Source organism: Nymphalis io, chromosome 1 (genome assembly GCF_905147045.1).
Source record: "Nymphalis io chromosome 1, ilAglIoxx1.1, whole genome shotgun sequence".
Classification (NCBI taxonomy): domain Eukaryota; kingdom Metazoa; phylum Arthropoda; class Insecta; order Lepidoptera; family Nymphalidae; genus Nymphalis; species Nymphalis io.
Genome location: NC_065888.1, coordinates 1519515 through 1539629, shown reverse-complemented (window position 1 = coordinate 1539629; position 20115 = coordinate 1519515). Strand labels below are relative to the sequence as shown.

The window sequence follows — 20115 nt, the reverse complement described above, 5'->3', positions numbered from 1 at the left end:
TCTCAGGTCGGCGGACAGCCATTTGATGGTAAGTAGTTACAAGACATGGGCGCCGTAAGAAATACTAACAACTAAAACTTTGGAAAGATGTTAAAACCCTTGTGCCTGTAGCACATGGCTTACTTACCCTTCCAACAGGAAAACATCAATACTAAGTATTGTTATGTGGTGATAGAATATGTCATGAATGGGTGTTACTTACCCAGACAGCCTTGAACAAATGGTTAATTTTTATCATTTTTTACATATTAATAAAAGACATATAAAAACGAAAAAACAAACCAATCCAAACCTTCATTTTATAAGAATCATTGGCATTTGGTCCTAACTTGCTGTATGCTATTTTTGCAACTGTTTTTCAAACATGTTTACTTAGATGAGAGATGAAGTAAAAATCTCAGCAGCTGTGTCAATCATTCGAAAAAAAATTGCGTCTTAAATTGTTTCGTAAATTGCAATGTCAAAATAAAAAGTTTCAAATACAGAGAAAACTCTGGTGGAAGTATTGTAAATTTTTAATAAGTATTTTATATAAAAATTTTCAAAACAAAAATGACATTTTGATTAAATATAAACTTCGATTGAAGACTGTCATAGATATTTTTTAATACGCTTACAGGTATGTTTATTTAACTCGTTGTCCTTCGTTTAGTTATTACTTAATACTCAGCCTACGACATCCTGAGAATATATTTAAATGTTGACATATTTGGCGTTAGTTGTGTATTAAAAAAGATCTATTGCCTACTTAAAATTATACATATCATATTATCTACAACTATTAAATAATAAAGATTTCGTATCAATATGTTAATAATAGTTGTTAAACAATATTAGTTTTATGTTAATATAATAATTTTAACATCCTATGTAATTATGTTGTAAATAGCCGTACCCGTGCACTCAGTCAAAATGCCAAGGAAGCTGTTAAAGTTCCTTATAGTGTTTGATAACACATCATTGCTCTACTTCCCTGGACAGTTCTTATCTGGCAAAGTGTTAATGGAGCTTCAAGATGATACTCCAGTCCTGGGTAAGAATAAATATATATTTTATATATTTGGTTATAACTCTTTCCTCTTATAACTTACTTGTAGCCTTGAAGTTGAAGTGTTTGTATAAACATGTGGGATGTGAGGTCAGCTTGACATTCTTTTCTATCAAACTGAAAATATCATAATTTACCATATAAAATATTATGTTATTAACTATTTTTTTAATTAAAAAATATATTTAAATATAAATAATGACCACAGTGCAATTTCATAGTTTGGCACCTTTAACTTTTTAAGTAAACTGTTGTATTGATTTATTTTTTTGGGAAAAAAATCGCAAATCTTATTAGAATCAATATATTTTTTAATAGGAAGCCAATGTGGTATGTAAAGAATGAAGAAGAAGAACACTTATTAATAATAAATGGTAAAATTTCATAATATATAAAAGGTATATTCATTAAATATATAATTCATATGTATATATTAGTGTCTATAGTTTTAAAAATGTAACAACAACCATAATAGTACTGAGAAATTGTAGTTCCTAGTCTGATACATATATGTCTTACTAATTTACATACTGTACATATGCAATCTAATATATCTTAAACATCTGTTTCATTCTAGGTCTACATTTTCATGTGATCGGTGAAGGAGTAGTTAGAGTGGGCTCTGGCCGCCATGAGAGGCTCTTTGACAAGGAAAACTACATTGATTTTAGAATGCGTCTCTTGGGTGAACCTGGTACATTTTTAATTTTATACTTTTTTTATGTAATATTTTGAAATAATAACAAGATTTTTTTTCTTTAAAGAGACTAAGGAAAACAATTCTTTTATGGATTATCTTAATAGCACCTTATATTATCATAGATGGTTTTTTTTTTTATAAAAATGATTGTCATTGGAAGATTAGTTTTTTGAGTCTTACTTCCATTGTTCTATAATGTTAAGCTAGCCGTGTGTGATTTGACAAATTAACAATTCCTATTTAAGTATATTCCTATTTAAGCAATAGAATTTTGTCTCCTTAGGTAATGGGCCGTCTATCTTGTCTCCTGGAATACACAGTTTCCCATTTAAATTGGGCCTACCCATGGGACTGCCTTCAACATTCCTTGGGACACATGGCTGGGTGCAGTACTACTGTAAAGCTGCACTAAGAGAACCTAATGGCCTGACTCATAAAAACCAACAAGTTTTTATTGTGATGAACCCAATTGATTTAAATTTGGAACCTCCAGTTTTAGCGGTGAGTTCTAAATAGTAAATTGTTAGTTAAATAAAACCCGATAAAATGACATACAATAATTATAATAATAATCTTCATTGATTGCGCCCCATGTATTTACTTGGCAGAGTGAGTTACAAATGATGCATCACAAATGATAGTGTAGATTTTTATAGCAAGCTGCACTTGCCTGACGCCAAACCTTCATAAGATTATTTTTGGTTATTGAATTTGTTTAATTGGTTGGCCCTTATAACAAGCATGGGTTGAGAAGTAGTTTAGAGCACTAGAACCACACTGCTATAATGATGTGGTTATGATGTATTCGTGAACAGCCATGGTCGCTACTCTCAAGAGAACCTAGCCAAATGTGCAAGACATGTTTTAGTGCATAAATGTGATCACAAACATAATTCCTACTCTCTCTCATAATATAATGGTCCAGGGAATCCGATACAACTAGATTATGAGTGAGAGAAACCAGATACCACCAAATAGTTCAAGTGCAGGACCAATAGCTTAATATGCTATAGGTGGCACAGGAGTGTGTATGCTATAAATTCAAGGAAAAGAAAAATGTAATAACTTTTATTGGTCCTTTTGTATTTTTTATTGGTTTGAACCTAGGACCTTGGGATCTTTTTTTTTTTAAGTGGTCACCAACGCCCATAGACATTGGCATTGTAAGAAATGTCAACCATCGCTTACATCACCAATGCGCCACCAACCTTGGGAATTAAGATGTTATGTCCCTTGTGCCTGTAATTACACTGGCTCACTTACCGTTCAAACCGGATCACAACAATACCAAGTACTGCTGTTTTGCCAAGAATATCTGATCTATAGCCTTACATGGAAACCAATGGGCCAGGGAGGCAGGCAGGCATTGCGTATAGTTTTAAAATATTAGAACAATGTTTTATTTAAAAAATCGCTAATAACAAGCTATACAATATGATGTTTCAATAATTTAAGGATCATGATTTTTGAAAAGTAAACTAACTGTCATTAAGTCGACGTCATGTTCATTAAATCTTTCTACCGTATTATAGTTGCATATTATAATATGGTTCTGCCGTATCTTTAACGATAATCGCATCGTAGTCGTTACATGGTCGTAATAATTGTTTCTCAAAAAAATAAATCGATATTGCAGTCATTATGGGCTGAAAAAATAAAGTGAACGACTTCTCTATTTTCATAAACACGCTAAATGCTATCACATTCCTGAGAAGTGATTGTATTAGTTGCGACATGACTAATCACGCGTGTCGATACGTTTCACCAAACCCAGCATACGTTTTCGTGATGAATATAATGAATAGTAAACGGTATGTGGCGGGCCGCAGCAAGAGTTCGAGCTGAGCGTGGAGCACAAGCTGGGCGTGGGCTGCGTGGGCGGCGGCTCGGTGAGCTGCCGCGTGTCGCTGGACCGCGGCGCCTACGTGCCGGGCCAGAGCATCGCGCTGTCGGCGCTCGTGGACAACCGCTCGCGCACCGCCATCCGCGCCACGCGCGCCGCGCTCACCGAGACCATCCAGTACGTGTCGCACGGCAAGGTGGCGGCGCGCGAGAGCCGCGAGCTGGCGCGCCTGAGCCGCGGCAAGCTGCGCGCCGGCCACGAGCAGCGCTGGCGCCAGGAGCTGCTCTACGTGCCGCCGCTGCCGCCCACCAACCTGCGCGGCTGCCATCTCATCTCCGTGCAGTACGACGTCTTCGTGAGTACAAACTACTTCTGTTCTTCGATTATGTTTGTTTCTCAATTTCAAGAGTAGCTTCGATCCGCCTATTTCAATGTTAAGGTATTGGCTACAATTGTGTTATCCAACAAATCCGATTTACGTGCTATCCGAGACTGGAGAAAGTCCTCACATAAAAATACAATAGCTTGTTGTTGGATCGACTTGAGGTTTGAACTCAAAACCTCGAGATGATAAACATTACTATCTGACGTCGTTAGGCTTAATGCTGCGAATCGATGTTCCAGTTCATAATCGAGCCGAAGAGCCTGGAGAAGGAGGTTAAGCTGCAGCTGCCGATCCTGCTGGGCACGTACCCGTTCCGCGACGAGCAGGACGAGCCGCGCCCGCCCACGCACTACCCCACCACGCTGCCCGTGTTCCGGCCCTGGCTGGCCGACAAGCAGGCTAACTGAGCTCCGCGGGGCGCGTTCATTGTTGTAGAGCAGCAAATGTCTGGGAACTTCTTAGTTTTCATAAAATAGTTGAAATAGTAAAACTTAGACAAAAACGTTGATCCAAAATACGTGTGACGACATAAATATTCTTCTCTAGAAGCCATAATGTATGTTAATACTAGAATTTCTGCCCAAGTAAACCGAGCTGCCAGTTGTTTTTTACTTTTTCTGTAGACAGACGTGAGGTCGGCGTTAACAGTATTTAATGCAGATCTTGAATGTAAGAAAAGATAGAGATGCATTTATTTTTGCAATTATTTTTTTTTATAATTATTCAAAATAAGAAAGAAACCTTTCACTTAATTAGGACATTAAGGGATATTTTTATGCATTTTTAGTGCGAAAACATTTTATAAAAGTTATATAAATTGTATGTTATATAAGATGGTGCTTTTTGCAAATAAAAATATTTTTATATGTTTAATTTTTGGAATATTTTTACAATGTAAGCTAAGTTTATAAATCCACTTGTCGGTATAATTTTAATATACTGGAGTATTTTTAAATACAGTTAAAGTAGTATGTCCGATCTGTTGGGCTTTTTGTCGTACACAAACTTACCTGAGGTAATGCAATTACCATAAAAGTTATATGTAACATACAACGTAATAAATTAAAACGTTTTTAAGACATTAAGAACTTACATCTGGCTTGCCTAAAACTATACCTATAAATGGATGCCAAATCCAACTTTTGTATTTTAGTCTGGAAACACTAATTAAGTAAAAAAAAAACAAATACATTTTCTTTCTTTCTCATAATACGCAAATGCCCTTTAAAAGTAACCAGACTTATGAGACTACAACTTTTATTTGTGTTCAAACCGACATATCAATGACGTCATATAATCTCATATTTAACATTTTAAACTTACTAGTGCCATTACATTTACCTTTGTGTTAACAATTAAAAAGCAACATTTAAAATGACCACGTGATTTACACTTTTTATAAGAAAATTAATAAATATTGCATATTGCAAGTACATAACATGGCAATGTATATAACTAACCTGTGATATACCGGTCCGTCCATTTGTTATATAATTATTACTATGTAATAAAAGTATTTAAGGACATTATAATCGAGGTATTATTAAAATAAACGTATTACTCATTAAATGTGTTTAGTTTATTCCTGTTTTTATTTTGAAGGGTGAGTGAACCTATGTACCTACAGCTACAATGTCAGTGGGCGGTGTTGACCACAGACTATCAAGTCCATTAGTCAGTAGACTTATTTGTTTTAAATGAAAAAAGGCAAACGATCGGCAGTTCTATTTATAAGTATATCTACGTATAGTGTGACACAATATTTTTACAACAATATCATATATGTATTATGTATATCTATAAAAAATTTGGTTATTTTGATAAAAACACTGACAACATGATATAAGCTTTAAAAATAATAATATAAACTTTATAACATAAAGATAAAAAAGCCGAGATGGCCAAGTGGTTAGAACGCGTGAATCTTAACCGATGATTGTGGGTTCAAACCCCAAGTGAGCAAGCACCACCGAATTTTCATGTGCTTAGTTTGTGTTTATAATTCATCTCGTGCTTGACAGTGAAAAAATCATCGTGAGGAAACCTGCTTGTGTCTAATTTCATTGAAATTATGCCACATGTGTTTTCTACCAAACCGCAATGGAGTAGCGTGTTGGAATAAGCTCCAAACCTTCTCCTCAAAAGGGAGAGGAGGCCTTAGCCCAGCAGAGGGACATTAACAGGCTATTACTTTACTAACATCAAGTTTTCTAGACCGCAAAGTTTATATACCTTGCAGAGAAATAGATTCTCTAATAAAATAGCGCTGATCATTCTGAATCGGTGGTATTTTTAAATATAATTTATCTTTAAAATGATTTAAAATCAAAGCTGCCAATCTTTGACTTGATTTTGCAAAGGTAAATCCAGTTTATGGTATTTTTGTATAATTAATTATAACATAAAGGGTTGATCAATGATCATAAAAATTTAGTGATTAATTTCTCGTTAAAAAGAACACGATGTGATCCCTTTTTTTGGTCCCCTCCCCCACAAGAAGTAGGGGAGTAAGTGGGACTCACCGATGGGGGACGCCTTCAGGCGTCGGAATACCCACTAAATAACCAACGGTATCCTCTCAGTCTGTTCGGGGACGCCACGGGAACGCTTGCGCATGCTACCGTGACGCCCCGACGGTGAGCCCACCTGTGCGGGTCTCCATTTCTAGGGTGGTTCCCGGATAAAGGTAACCCACTTACCCCCAGCGGCTATCACGGCGGGGGTGAAGGTGCGCGTAGTAGCGACGTCTCCTCCCCGGTCTTCTTCGGCGGAGCTTTACTTTTATAAGGTTCTAAATAAGATAATTATATCTACAAATTAAAGTAATATTAACGCTCTCGCGAGACATGTCCAGCAACTTCACGTCGCAGAAATGAAGATGCTGCGGTGGATATGTGGCGTTACGCGACTAGATCGCATTCGTAACAAGCACATCTGTGGTAGCCTTGGCATTTGCGATATAGCGGATAAGTTGCAGGAAAGCCGTCTGCGTTGGTTTGGCCACATTAGCCGCAGACCGCCAGACGTCGAAAACCGGACTTTGTTGTCAAAAGCCCTAGATCCCGCGGCAGGCCCAAGAAGCGCTGGCTCAATGTCGTGAGGGACGACATGAGAGAAGCACGGTCTCACCAAGGAGGATGCTTTAGATCGGGCAAAGTGGAGGAATAGATGCAGGAAAGCGGACCCTGGCGTTACTAGGTCGGGAAAACGCTAAGCAGAAGAAGAAATTCAAGTACTATCAATACTTACAATAAAGTCTCTCGGATAATCGGATGACTCTAGTCTGTTTTTGTAAACTGTCGAGTTCAGATCTTTTAACGTGGACTTGATCAATTTTTGGTATGGTATGCAACATTTCCCTAGGTGATTTCGTTGAAGGCAATATCTAAAATGTGATCCTAGATTGATTTCGAATCCATATAAAAAGTAATAATAACTTTGTGTCGTAATTTACAACACCATTTTACCTATAATTATATTTATATTAGTAGTGATATTAATAGAAATATGAAGTCTGAATGTTTTTTAATAAGTAAAAAATAGGACTAATTTGTTTGACTAAGACAAAAAAAAAATAGTTAAAAATTAAAGCAATTTTAAATTGCGCTATAGTGTATTTATGAGAATCATTATGTATTTTATTTGTTTTCCTACGTATGTATTATGATTTATATAAGAGCCGAACCCTACCTGAAACTGACACTTGAATCTTAACTGAAGAATGTGGGTGAAAAAGCTAGGCGGTGAAGGACAACATCGTGGGAAAATCTTCATATGTCGGATGAAAATATATCACATGTCATCCACTAATCCGCATTGGAGCAGCGTGGTGGAATAAGCTCCTAACATTATCCTCAAGGTAGATTAAGCCATACCCGGCAATGCGATAGTTACCGACTGTTACTTTAGATACTGTTGTATTTGATCGTCATTATTTATTGCATCTATTGGTAAGACTTAATAGCTCATAAGAATTGAAATTGTTAAATAGAAGTCGATAAAAAAAATATTGATATTGAAGGATATGTGAGTAGATATTTTTGGATGAATGAATCTTGCGAAAGCAGCCTCCAGTATATTATACTACTTATTATAAAAACTGAATCTTAGTTTGTTTATATTTCGGAAAGAAAGCATAAGTTTATATTTGAATATTACTAGAATAAAATATTAATAATTTTTTGATGACAATATTTTAGTTTATTTCTTTATACAAGCTTAAATATTTATCAAGCAACTATGAATGTTTCAGTGACATATGAAAACGCATTGCCATATTGATACAAAAATGTTTTCAAAATGATAGATTTTTTTTTTTATAAAATAGGAAGGCGGACGAGCATATGGGCCACCTGATGGTAAGTGGTCACCAACGCCCTTAGACATTGGCATTGTAAGAAATGTCAACCATCGCTTACATATCCAATGCGCCACCAACCTTGAGAACTAAGATTTTATGTCCCTTGTGCCTGTAATTACACTGGCTCACTCACCCTTCAAACCGGAACACAACAATACCAAGTACTGCTGTTTTGCGGTAGAATATCTGATGAGTGGGTGATACCTACCCAGACGAGCTTGCACAAAGCCCTACCACCAGGATAAATATGTATGAAATTATTTGAATTTGATTTTATCTAAAAAATTAAAATAGAAATTATAAATATTAAAATTGGATGATAAGTTTATTAAAAAAATTGAGTACTAGGTTTGCAGTAACAGTAACCTGTTAATGTCCCTCTGCTGGGCTAAGGCCTTTTGAGGAGGTTTGGAGCTTATTCCACCACGCTGTTCCAATGCGGGTTGGTAGAATACTAGGTTTATGTAAGGTAAACTAAAATCTACGCGGAAGAAGGGCTAGAAAGCTATTTTAAATGTCAAAAATACAAATACATTCTACGCTTACCCAATAACCTTTGTTAACGTGAATAAACAAATCACTTTAATGTTAATAATTAAAAAACATGGGAAAACATTTCGCACGTTTACGAAATTTTTACAAAAATAACCGCGAGCGTTCGAAAAAATGATGTTTATCTAAACAAATATGTATCAATGTATATAGGTAAAAAGTAGCTAAGTACCAATATGTTTCTCTCGTGTATTGTAAACCAAAAAAAAATAAACTATGAGATATGAAAGAGAGAACACTTTTCAACCTTCGAGCGCGATCTACGCTTCGGCATACTACATGTACAAAATTGGGAGTGCATATCTGTGCTCCGGCATACGAAGGATTATAATTAATAAGGAGAAGGAAAAACGCTTGCAGGAACCTATTTCATTAAAGCATATTTTTAAAGTAATTTTGAATGGATAAAGTTAATAGGGTTGGTCGTCAATAATAGTTCGTGAACGACAAGCTGACACGTAAAGTGTTTGACATGTTTTATGTTTTTAATAAAACAACAAGCTGTGTTAAAAACTTTATTGACTTGCTGCTTCAATGTTTTTCAAAACAGAATCATTGGCCAATTTTACAGAAGAAACTTTTTACAAAGGGACTTTTCACGCGCCAAAACAACTTTATATACAAATGCCTTTTGATTTTTCTCAAATTATATAGTAAGCTTAAAAAAGTGGATATATATTAAACGATATTTTTTCGAAACCTCCATTCGACTCGAAACTTTTTCTCGTACCGGTGCACGAGCAATGACTCTCGTTTGAAAATCGAATCGCTCGATAATGCGGGACGCGTCACCCTCGACACGTGACACGGATTGTGCTAATTACCTCAAAGGGAGCAGGAAAACCGTTTTGTGCAAACCTCATTTTAGTCCTCAGTCTCATTTTATGCAAACGAAATCACTCACAAGTCGAACTGCGGAGACACAGTATAGAAACAATAATGAAATGTCGTCCTCGATCTCCAGGTGAATTAGCACGTCGGGGTCGGCGGCGCCTAGGCCATCTTGTTGGCGAGCGCGTGGTGCAGCGCGTGCAGCTGCGCCGTCCACTTGTCGAGCGCGAGGTAGCGCGCCGCGCCGCGCGCGCCGCCCGCCAGCTCCAGCACGGCGTTCACCTGGTCGATGCGCCCGCTGATCGTGCTGCGGGATCGTTATTACGAATTCACAAACCTATTTTATTTATAAACATAACATTATCGATATTTTTATGTACATCTGGACTATAGCGGTGGCTGGAGTAGTAGAGATAATCAAACCTCGTAATTCTTTAATTCCATGCAATTTGTTAATAGCTCTGCTGTATTATACACTACAATCTTTATATATAATACAACACTATTCCTGTGTAACTATAAATAATTACTTTTATCTTGCTTAATTTTTTTGCCGAAAGTCCGATAACTACTTCAAAATCGATTTAAACTTGATTTTGTACCGAATCTAATCTAATCTAAATCTCTCGACCAATAGTGTCATGTTAACTCAAGGTCGATGTTGTTTATTTATTTTTTTCTTCTCCTACTATTGTAGTCGGCTACAATAGTTCCTTGCTGTACTCATTAAGTAACACAATTTAAATATCAACAAAACACTCACTTATCCAAAATACATGTGACTAATAAATTCTCAACTTCCTTCTCGTCTATATTCAACTCCTTAGATATAAAAGGTATGTGTATCCTCGTGTAGGGCCCGATCAGTTTTATGAGTACTTGGGTCCTAATGTTTCTTAACAAATCTTCAATATGTTCTCTGATGAATGGATCGTCCATTATATTATTCCTGTTATGTTTGAGGATAGATTCAAAATCATTAATATCATTGTTCTGGTACGCCATCACAAGGTTGGTCATTGCTAATATTTCTGGATCATTCTTATAAGGTTTTGCTTCCTGAGAGTCGAATGGGTTGATCCCTGACTTCATGAGCCTGAAACAATAAAACATTATTATTACATAAATATATAATTAAAACATTGAATAATAATAATATACAAAGAAAATGAAAATTCATCCATCGCGCCATAAAATTATACTAAACTAGCTATCCCCACTTCATATGGGTACAATAATTATAAATACTTGTTTCTTCTTCAAAAAAAACCCTGGAACTATATCAAACCTACCATCCAATCTAAGTTATTGAGGATATTGATATACCCACTTAACAAACACATCAAATTTAGTTTCCTAAATCATAAAAATAATAAAAATATAAAATAAACTTACATATTAGCTAATACTAAATATTTAAGACATGTGGTCCTTCTGGGACTTCCTGACTCATCATAGTTCTTGAATGCCTCGAAGAAATCCGTGTGAGCTTTTTCGAACTCGCCTTCGCGCAAATGCATTTTTCCGCCACATTCTAGAATGATTAGTGATTTTAAATTTTTTGTACAAAGTAACTTTTTATGTCTTATAATAACAACATGGCAAATGATGATGAAAATATAAAGAAATTATATCATCATATATATATATATATATATACACATATAAATAATTGATGACATAATAAGTAATAATATAGTAAGTATATAGTAGTAATAATATAGTAGGTTTACTGGTGGTAGGGCTTTGTGCAAGCTCGTCTGGGTAGGTACCACCCACTCATCAGATATTCTACCGCAAAACAGCAGTACTTGTTATTGTTGTGTTCCGGTTTGAAGGGTGAGTGAGCCAGTATAATTATAGGCACAAGGGACATAAAATCTTAGTTCCAAAGGTTGGTGGCGCATTGGCTATGTAAGCGATGGTTGACATTTCTTACAATGCCAATGTCTAAGAGTGTTTGGTGACCACTTACCATCAGGTGGCCCATATGCTCGTCCGCCTTCCTATTCTATAAAAAAAAAAGTTTTATAAAAATTACCTCTAATGACTCCCATGATAAGTGGATGAGGGATCGCAGATTTAATGTGCAAAGACTGCTCATAGAGTGCCTTTAGCTTCTTGTTGTTCTTTTGAGCTGTATACATTTGTATCTCAAGCGCATAAATTTCCAGAAGCTGTGTTCCTTTTTTCAGGTCATCCTCACCTTCATCTGTCTGTAATTTGTAAAGACAATTGATCTATAACTTGACATATTGCAAACGTACAATGTTTCTTTCCAATATAAAAGATTACTTTTTTTATTTAGTGTATTCTGATTAATTTAAACTTTATTGCACATCATGTAAAGAACAGATCACAGCAAAGATAAAATATAAAGTAGAAATGAGCTGTTGTTATAAAAATAAAGTAAAAAACATTGTACAAAAAATACTTTCAAAACCAAAAAATTAAAGGAAAAGTACTTGGCAACTTTGATGCAATTGTTTCAATATCTTGGCCAATTTATTAAAGTCCCCACGATCATAGTACAACTTGCCAAGTTTTGTGTTTGTTTTAAACCAGAGTCTATCATTTTTCGCATCTTTCAATGCCTCAAGTGTCGTTTCGTAAAAGTCTTGCAATAGTTCCATCTGTAATCACATTTATATAAAAATTCAATTTTAAAAATTCTAATAAGGATATAATTTACGAATCTTACTTATTGATAGTCAAAGGAACAAAGTCAATAAAAACCTTTTAAAGTAAACCACACAGTTATCTATTCTCAAATTTTGAAAATGGAATGGAATATTCAAAGAAGAATGGAATATTCAAAAAAGAATACATTCAAATAAGAATCTAACTATCTATAAGAGATAGAATAAGGTTTTAATCATTTGGATTTGTCTAGCCATTTGTATGTACCCAGTAAATACACATAAAAAAAATTATGAACCTGTAACCTCCTCCTTCTAAAGTATATATAAGATTAAAATTTATTTAAACTTAAATTAAAAAGAGGATTACATATAGATAGTAACAGTGTTTAGGATTGTAAAAATGTACATCTATGGATATAAATATGTATCAAATCATTATTATTGTCTAGATCAGTGAATACAAATATGGATACAGACTTTGACTTGTTTTATTAAACAATACCAAGTACTGTTGTTTTGCATTAGAATATCTGATAAATGTGTGGTACTTACCCAGACAAGCTTGCACAAAGCTTTACCACCAGTAAAAATATATATTCATATGTACAGATTTTGTTTTTTATAGTATTGGTAGGCCACCACCACGCCACACTCATAGACATTGGCATTGTAAGAAATGTTAACAATCACTTACATGGTCAATGCGCTACCAACCTTGAAAACTAAGATGTTATGTCCCTTATGCCTGTAATTACACTGGATCACTCACCCTTCAAACTGGAATACAATAATATCAAGTTTTGTTCTGCTTTGAAGGAATATTGCCCGCAAAGAGAAGTGTGAGATTTGGCATAGTTCACAGAAAACTAAAATTTGTGTATTATAATATGTCCTACAAAATCTATAACTAAAATAAAACATTCATACAAAAATGACAGCACTCATGTCCAACTTAAAAACGAATAACGAGCTGTTTGTGTCATTTTAAGTCTCATTTTTATTAGCAATGAATTACAGTGGGATTTCGACTTATGGGTGACCACAAATTTAAATAGAATTTCAAAGTACTTATATATAGAATGTCATATACATAATTAAATTAAAAAATGTAAAAGATCTTCATAAAAGAAATGGATATGGATCTTTTTTCTTTCTCGGGTATTTACTGCTACTAATAGATTTGGAAAAAAATTATTAATAATTTTTTGCCTTTTTCATTGTTCTGTTTATATACGAGATAAATTAGAAATATATTTAAATACTTACATTTCTAGAAGTCGATATGTAATCGAGGATAGAATTAATAGACTTTTCTGAGTGGTTTCTGGTGACCGCACTCTTTATGTAAGTGAGCAGTTGTTTGTATCGCGCCATCATTTCTGTGAAGTTACCCTGACAAAATTATAACAAATTAAAAATAGTTATATTTTAATATAATTGTGATTTTTTTTTAAAACAAACTTAATGAATATGTTTGTTTCTATGATACTCTTTATCCATTTAATTTCTGCAAGCATCCTTATGGCATAATTATTTTTTTAAATTTAGCTACAGTTTAATATAGTAAGTTACAAAAATATAGATTAACAGCCTACTATAAAATTGTTTAGCCGCTGTTTTTTAAGCACTGATTTTGTTCTTACTGTCGTTATTGACATTCGAAAGAAAAAGAAACATAACAACTAAACCTCTAGACAATATATATAAGTAAGGCCATAAATCCATAGGGGGCAATTAAAATTATAATCCAGAAATTTCATTGTGATGTTTCCTGAAAATAAAACATACAGGCAACACATTTGTGGAGATGTAGTAGACTAGTATAAAAAAAATAATCAAATAGTATTATTATGTACCAATTTAAAATTAATTTTTATCATCTGTTTGAGAGCTTTAAAGCCCCATTCACCCTTGTCTCCACCTTCCAGCTCCAGAACCTTTTGAAAGCTAAGCAGAGCTGCCTGTGGTTCATCTTCTTTAAGAGCTTTACTATTGTAGTACTGGTTTTCTAGATCAACATCTGGTTCTGTGTTACTATCCTCAGAGTATTCCTAAAAATTATAAAAGTCGTGTTATCCTCAGAGAATTCCTAAAACTTTAAATTATTTGATATTGTTTAAGCAAAGACATAATAAATATATCTTATTTATTGAGAAACACTGTTATAATGTTGTTCTTGAAATAGTTAATTGTAGGGAAATAATAAAACTTAAGTATTCAGAAACGCTGCTTGAAACAGCTTAAAAGAGACGTCGTGGACAAGCAAGTAAATTGCTTTGATGCACATTATATTGGTTATATTATAGAAACATCAATTATTTATGAGAAATTTCAATACAGAATGAAAACTTCAAAAATGCTAAATACATTACACGTTTAGCTTTCAAAATGATAGATTTTATATTATGTTACTGAAAAACATAATAACAAAAGCAACTTACAAGACCATAATCTTCTTCTTCTTCGCACATGTAGTCGTCATCGTTATCCGACATTGTAACTAGTTCTAACAATAAAGTAAATGTAGCTTTATTAACTCAAACTGAAATAAATATTGTATTTGTAAAGATATAAAATTTCGGCTAACCAATTACCAAACAATCGTAATCATCGAGTCAACTCAACAGTCAGCCTTTTCAAACGTCAGTTTTGACATTCATCATCATTATATTATCCTTGACTGACATATAGATTAGTACTTTGCACTATTGCACTAACTACCTACAAGGGTAACCACTACGTTGTCTATGAAGCGTTGGATTCCTACAAAAAGGAATGTGTCTATTGCTATTCTTAATTTTTTAGTTATAGGTTATAATAATGTGCTGCTGATATTGCTACAATAAGTACCATTTTTTACGTTTTTTTTGTCTTTTATTTTTAAGTCATCTTTTATTTCAAAAAATGTATACGAACGCTAGCTCTGCTTTTAAGGATGGTTCGTTTTAATTTATTTTGTTAGTAATGTTTTTATTGAGAAAATATTATTTGATTTAAAAAAAGAACAACGTATATTAATTAATATATGATAATTTTTTTATTCATTTCTGACAGCACTAAACGTAGACAGAGAAACTAAATTCTAAATTTGTTTATTTGTCTACGGCACCAAATGATAACAATCTGACAGTTCACAATTTAGTTCATGAACTTGAAACCTAGCACTTTAATTGGTTAAAAAAGTAACCAATGAAAGTTATGGAAATTTAGGGTACATTTCGCGGGAAAACATTAGTCAGTTATGAATCAAAAAAAAATATTTTACGAGCTAATTATAACATTCCTGGATGCATTTTAGACATTTTCTTATATCATAACAACATACAAATAAAAATAGTTCTGTAATTAACGTAACAATTCTCCCGCTTTTTTAGCTAAATTGATGATTGGTCGAATTAAGTGTTGAAAGGTTTGTTCTGAAACTAAATTCTTAAGTCAAGTATTTGCTAAGTTTATCTTCACTTCAAAACTATATAGAAATTATTAAAAAAAATCAACCCATATATTTTGAATAATCAAGATTTCACAACAAAAACATGATTTGATATTATTTAGAATTTGCTCTGATAAATGCGATTTGAATGTTAAACTTTCAACATAACAACTTTCAAAGTAGTTTACGAACGGATTCTATTTCCCGCCAAAAATGAAGTGCTGTCAGCTGTGAAATACTTATTTGTTCTAATGAAGTAGATTGTTCCATTCATAATTTAGCCATTAACTTTTGTGCTGCGCGAGTATTTAGTTTGATAGAAATATTGACTCTTTATTTTAACTTTGGAAACTGTAGTAATACAAAATTGTTGTGTGTATTTGTTTAAAATGTCTCTTTTAAACGATAAGGAGAACCTTCACAATGGTATCAGCAATGTGAACCTAAAGGTTAGTAAGTCGGTTAATAGTTATTTATCAAATTACGAATACATAAACTTTATTATTTCTGTCTTTATTTTACAGTCTCCTACTATAAATGTCCTTTCACCGCGAAACGGACCCGAAAAAGTAGAAAAAATGGAAATTGAGAAAGAACCTAAAGTACAGACATTTGACCCCCAGCTCGAACCTCTATTGAAAGAAAACCCTCGCCGCTTTGTTATATTTCCAATCCAATATCCTGATATATGGCAAATGTATAAAAAAGCAGAAGCTTCTTTTTGGACTGTTGAAGAAGTTGACTTATCTAAGGTTTTTTTTTTAATTAAGTTTATTATTTTATTATACAGAATTATTAATTTAGTTACCAGTATTTTTAGTGTTGTGAGTTATTTTATTTATATTATTAACTGCAATAATTATTGCACAATATCGCATAAATTTAATAAAGCTATAAAGTTTTCATATATATGCTTAACATATCATTTTATAAACAGGATCTCAATGATTGGGAAAGCTTAAAAGACTGTGAGAAGCATTTCATCAAACATGTGCTAGCATTCTTTGCTGCATCAGATGGAATAGTAAATGAGAATCTCGTAGAACGCTTCTCCCAGGAGGTGCAGGTGCCTGAAGCGAGATTCTTTTACGGATTTCAGATTGCTATGGAAAATGTTCATTCTGAAATGTACTCACTTCTTATTGATACTTACATCAGAGATCCTAAGGAAAGGTAAATGGTTTTCATTAATTTTGCTAACAATAAGTAAAAACATTCAGATAGAGCAATTTATAAATGACATTAATGAATATGCTTTAGTCACTGAGGTAAAAAGATATTTTTCTCGTTTGACCTTTGGTGAAACTATACTATAATTTTACTGTTATAGTATATTTAATTTTAATTCCTAAAAGATTTACTTTTATTATCATATTACTAATCATTAGTTAAACCATATCACGCCAAATAATATATACAAACGTTAAAAAAAATATATTTCTAAACAAATTACAAAGTACTATATAATACATTATTCTTCATATTTGAAATAAAAATTGTATATGATCCAGAGACTTCCTATTCAATGCAATCGAGACTTTACCCTGTGTCAAGAAGAAGGCTGATTGGGCTCTACAATGGATTGCAAGTAAAACTGCCACTTTTGGTGAACGTATTATAGCATTTGCTGCAGTTGAAGGCATATTTTTCTCTGGAAGTTTTGCATCTATATTCTGGCTTAAAAAGCGAGGACTTATGCCAGGATTGACCTTCAGCAATGAACTTATTTCCCGTGATGAGGTTTGCATATTATTTCATTTTCATAATATATTAAGGTCAACAGATCTTGTATTATGTGTTACTTGTTTTGTCTGTGACCCTATTTCTTTTCTTAACAAAACTTAAAAGTATTTTATTTAAAGATAAAATGATCTATACATAGCATTAAATGGCACAAACAGGTTTAGATTTAATATATTAGAGATACAATTTTGCATAAATCAATTAAATATATGAAAATAAAAAGAATGTCCAATAAAAAAAAATGTTGTTATTATCATCTTATTTAATGTATATTGTTCTATTTGTATATATTAGAGTCACATGAATAAGGCATGAAATGGAATGAAAAGGAATAACTTTTCCAATAAACTGATCTAATAGTACAATATCAAATTGTTTGCAGGGCCTCCATACAGACTTTGCATGTTTAATGTTCAAGCATCTAGTACAGAAGCCTAGTAAAGAATGTGTATTAAATGTTATTAAGGATGCCGTAGTTATTGAGCAGGAGTTCTTGACTGATGCCTTACCCGTCAGACTTCTAGGCATGAATTGTGAACTCATGTCAAACTATATTGAGTTTGTAGCTGACCGGTTACTTGTAGAGTTAATAGGCGAAAAGGTAAGTTCTAAAATAAGAGTAAAGGAAAAATAGTACTTTTTTAATTGAGTAACAATTAAGATCAAGGGCATACTCTTTTTTTTATAATATAAAAAAAGAGGGGGTGGGCAACAGCTCATTACAGCTCATAGACATTGGTGCCGTGAAAAATATTATTAAATTAATTTTCAGTGGCTCACTCATCCTCTCAACTGGAACACAACAATACTGTATTTATATTTAGTGGTATAATATTTGATAAGTGGGTTGTACCAAAACAGATGTAATTTATTGGTGATGTATGTTTATTGGTGGTAGGGCTTTCACCTAGCCCTACCACCAATAAACAAGTAACACACAGTTATTTCTATATTATCTGTATTAAAAAACAACAATTATAATAGCAAACTAAAAAAAATATTGATATAGTTATCAGTTAATAACTAATATTTCTTATTTATTTTACAGCACTATAATACCAAGAACCCATTTGATTTCATGAATCTCATCTCTTTAGAAGGAAAAACGAATTTCTTTGAGAAAAAAGTTGCCGAATACCAAAAATGGGGAGTGATGGCTAATCCTAATGACAATGTGTTTACTTTAGATGCAGAGTTTTAAATCATTCCATGTGATGTTGATATTTTTGACGTGCACAGTATTAAATATACCAGTTTAATTGCATGACTCCGCCCTTAAATGTTCATTAAATCATTAAAGGTGCTTAAGCATCTTGTAGCCTATGGAAACAATTAATTTTACATTGATTGGTTTTGTCAATGTGACTTTCATACTTAATTAGAAATGTACCTAATATTAGATTAAGTAAATAAGATAATATAATTATAAAATATTATTGTAAGTACATCTAAATTAAGGATGTAATAAAAATATTAGTTCATTAACAATTGCGAAATAGTGAACCATATTAATTGTGTTTATATTTAGATCATTTGTGATATAATGTAATTTTTCTATTTTCAATAAATAATTTTAATTATATAAAAAACAAGTCATTTAATTTTCTAGTATCGTTGTTGGTTCTTCAAGATTTCATCATGGTTTAAAAAATACAATTATCAATAATTTATATGATAATGCAATTTTGTCTTTAAGGTCATAATGTCATGTTTATAGTATTGTTTGAATTACAACTAAACCTATTATTATACTAAATTATACTTGCATTTCTTTGCTTCGAATCATTAGTATTGCAATTATACATGCTTGCTTATGATTCGCGACGCCATTCGACGAGTATTCTTACAACACGTGATCCTTTATATTTGACGCATTAATGCTTCGTGATAGAAGCATTCAATTTATAGTAATTTTTACTGCAAATTTCAACGAGACTTACTACGTTCTAGCAACATCTTCCAATCTGTAAATGTCTCACTGCTATCCTAAGGCGTCCTTTACATTTTGAGGTGGGTTTGGAGCTTATTCCATCACGCTGTTCCAATGCGATTTATTGAATAGTCCTAGCAGATTTTCATCCGGCACATGCAGGTTTTGACACGATGTTTTCCATTACCGCCAAGAATGACATGAATTTTAAACTCCAATTAAGAGGCCTCACCCGGGCTGAACTCGGAATCATCATTTAAGATTTTAATCTTCAAACCACTGGTCACCGTCACAGGTCTTATTATTTCGGAATATACGAACTAATGACTAATAAAGTACCGTTTATATTAAAATTATCATTTATGTTAACAATGTAACGTTACAAATTATATATTTTTTGTTGGAAATTCATGGAAAACAGTAATGAAAAGTTTCTTGCTGAAATAAAATTTAATACTTAATTTAATTTTTTTTCATCTCTTCTATTTGTCTCGCGCCCAAAAATTTCTATCTACACAGTGTCAGAAGCGACGAGCTAAATGGCGAAACGGTAAGGTTTGCACCGTGTGTATATGATACTATGATTAACTAGCAAAACCCGCGGCTTTGCCAGCGTGGAATTCAGTTTGTTATAAAATCCTTCAATAT

The 20115-nt window shown here is 33.1% G+C and overlaps 3 protein-coding genes across 4 annotated transcripts; 2 read left to right on the top strand and 1 right to left on the bottom strand.

The window, feature by feature from the left end:
* The first annotated feature begins 474 nt into the window (after positions 1-474).
* On the top strand, positions 475-5539 carry LOC126771634 (arrestin domain-containing protein 4). The gene is made up of 6 exons (XM_050491637.1): positions 475-619; positions 890-1033; positions 1626-1742; positions 2032-2249; positions 3578-3946; positions 4216-5539. Exons 2-6 carry the CDS (start codon positions 913-915, stop codon positions 4381-4383), a joined length of 993 nt encoding a protein of 330 aa, XP_050347594.1. The 5' UTR covers positions 475-619; positions 890-912; the 3' UTR covers positions 4384-5539.
* A 3850-nt stretch (positions 5540-9389) lies between these two features.
* Positions 9390-15063, bottom strand: LOC126770958 (COP9 signalosome complex subunit 2). Of its 2 annotated transcripts, none has more exons than XM_050490601.1 (9): positions 14949-15063; positions 14803-14867; positions 14218-14412; positions 13628-13753; positions 12185-12352; positions 11761-11935; positions 11115-11253; positions 10483-10815; positions 9390-10026 (listed from the first exon to the last, which is right to left on the bottom strand). In XM_050490601.1, exons 2-9 carry the CDS (start codon positions 14854-14856, stop codon positions 9882-9884), a joined length of 1335 nt encoding a protein of 444 aa, XP_050346558.1. In that variant the 5' UTR covers positions 14857-14867; positions 14949-15063; the 3' UTR covers positions 9390-9881. The 2 variants fall into 2 exon arrangements, with proteins under 2 accessions (XP_050346558.1, XP_050346548.1); XM_050490591.1 differs by having other exon boundaries at positions 14956-14998.
* Positions 15064-16049: 986 nt separating this feature from the next.
* LOC126768359 (ribonucleoside-diphosphate reductase subunit M2) lies at positions 16050-18998 on the top strand. Its single transcript, XM_050486386.1, has 6 exons — positions 16050-16243; positions 16319-16546; positions 16732-16967; positions 17306-17534; positions 17920-18138; positions 18586-18998. The coding sequence occupies exons 1-6, from the start codon at positions 16184-16186 to the stop codon at positions 18736-18738; spliced, it is 1125 nt and encodes a 374-aa protein (XP_050342343.1). The 5' UTR covers positions 16050-16183; the 3' UTR covers positions 18739-18998.
* The last annotated feature ends 1117 nt before the right edge of the window (positions 18999-20115 follow it).

Excerpts from the sequence above, each read along its gene's own strand:
- LOC126768359 (XM_050486386.1), top strand. The coding sequence starts at position 16,184 with ATGTCTCTTTTAAACGATAAGGAGAACCTTCACAATGGTATCAGCAAT. Across the intron at positions 16,244-16,318 it reads TCAGCAATGTGAACCTAAAG|TCTCCTACTATAAATGTCCT; the intron begins GTTAGTAAGTCG and ends TTTATTTTACAG. Across the intron at positions 18,139-18,585 it reads TAGAGTTAATAGGCGAAAAG|CACTATAATACCAAGAACCC; the intron begins GTAAGTTCTAAA and ends TTTATTTTACAG.
- LOC126771634 (XM_050491637.1), top strand. The coding sequence starts at position 913 with ATGCCAAGGAAGCTGTTAAAGTTCCTTATAGTGTTTGATAACACATCA. Across the intron at positions 1,034-1,625 it reads AGATGATACTCCAGTCCTGG|GTCTACATTTTCATGTGATC; the intron begins GTAAGAATAAAT and ends GTTTCATTCTAG. Across the intron at positions 1,743-2,031 it reads GCGTCTCTTGGGTGAACCTG|GTAATGGGCCGTCTATCTTG; the intron begins GTACATTTTTAA and ends TTGTCTCCTTAG.
- LOC126770958 (XM_050490601.1), bottom strand. The coding sequence starts at position 14,856 with ATGTCGGATAACGATGACGACTACATGTGCGAAGAAGAAGAAGATTAT. Across the intron at positions 13,754-14,217 it reads TAAAAATTAATTTTAAATTG|GGTAACTTCACAGAAATGAT; the intron begins GTACATAATAAT and ends TAATTTTGTCAG. Across the intron at positions 10,816-11,114 it reads TATTTAGTATTAGCTAATAT|GCTCATGAAGTCAGGGATCA; the intron begins GTAAGTTTATTT and ends TTATTGTTTCAG.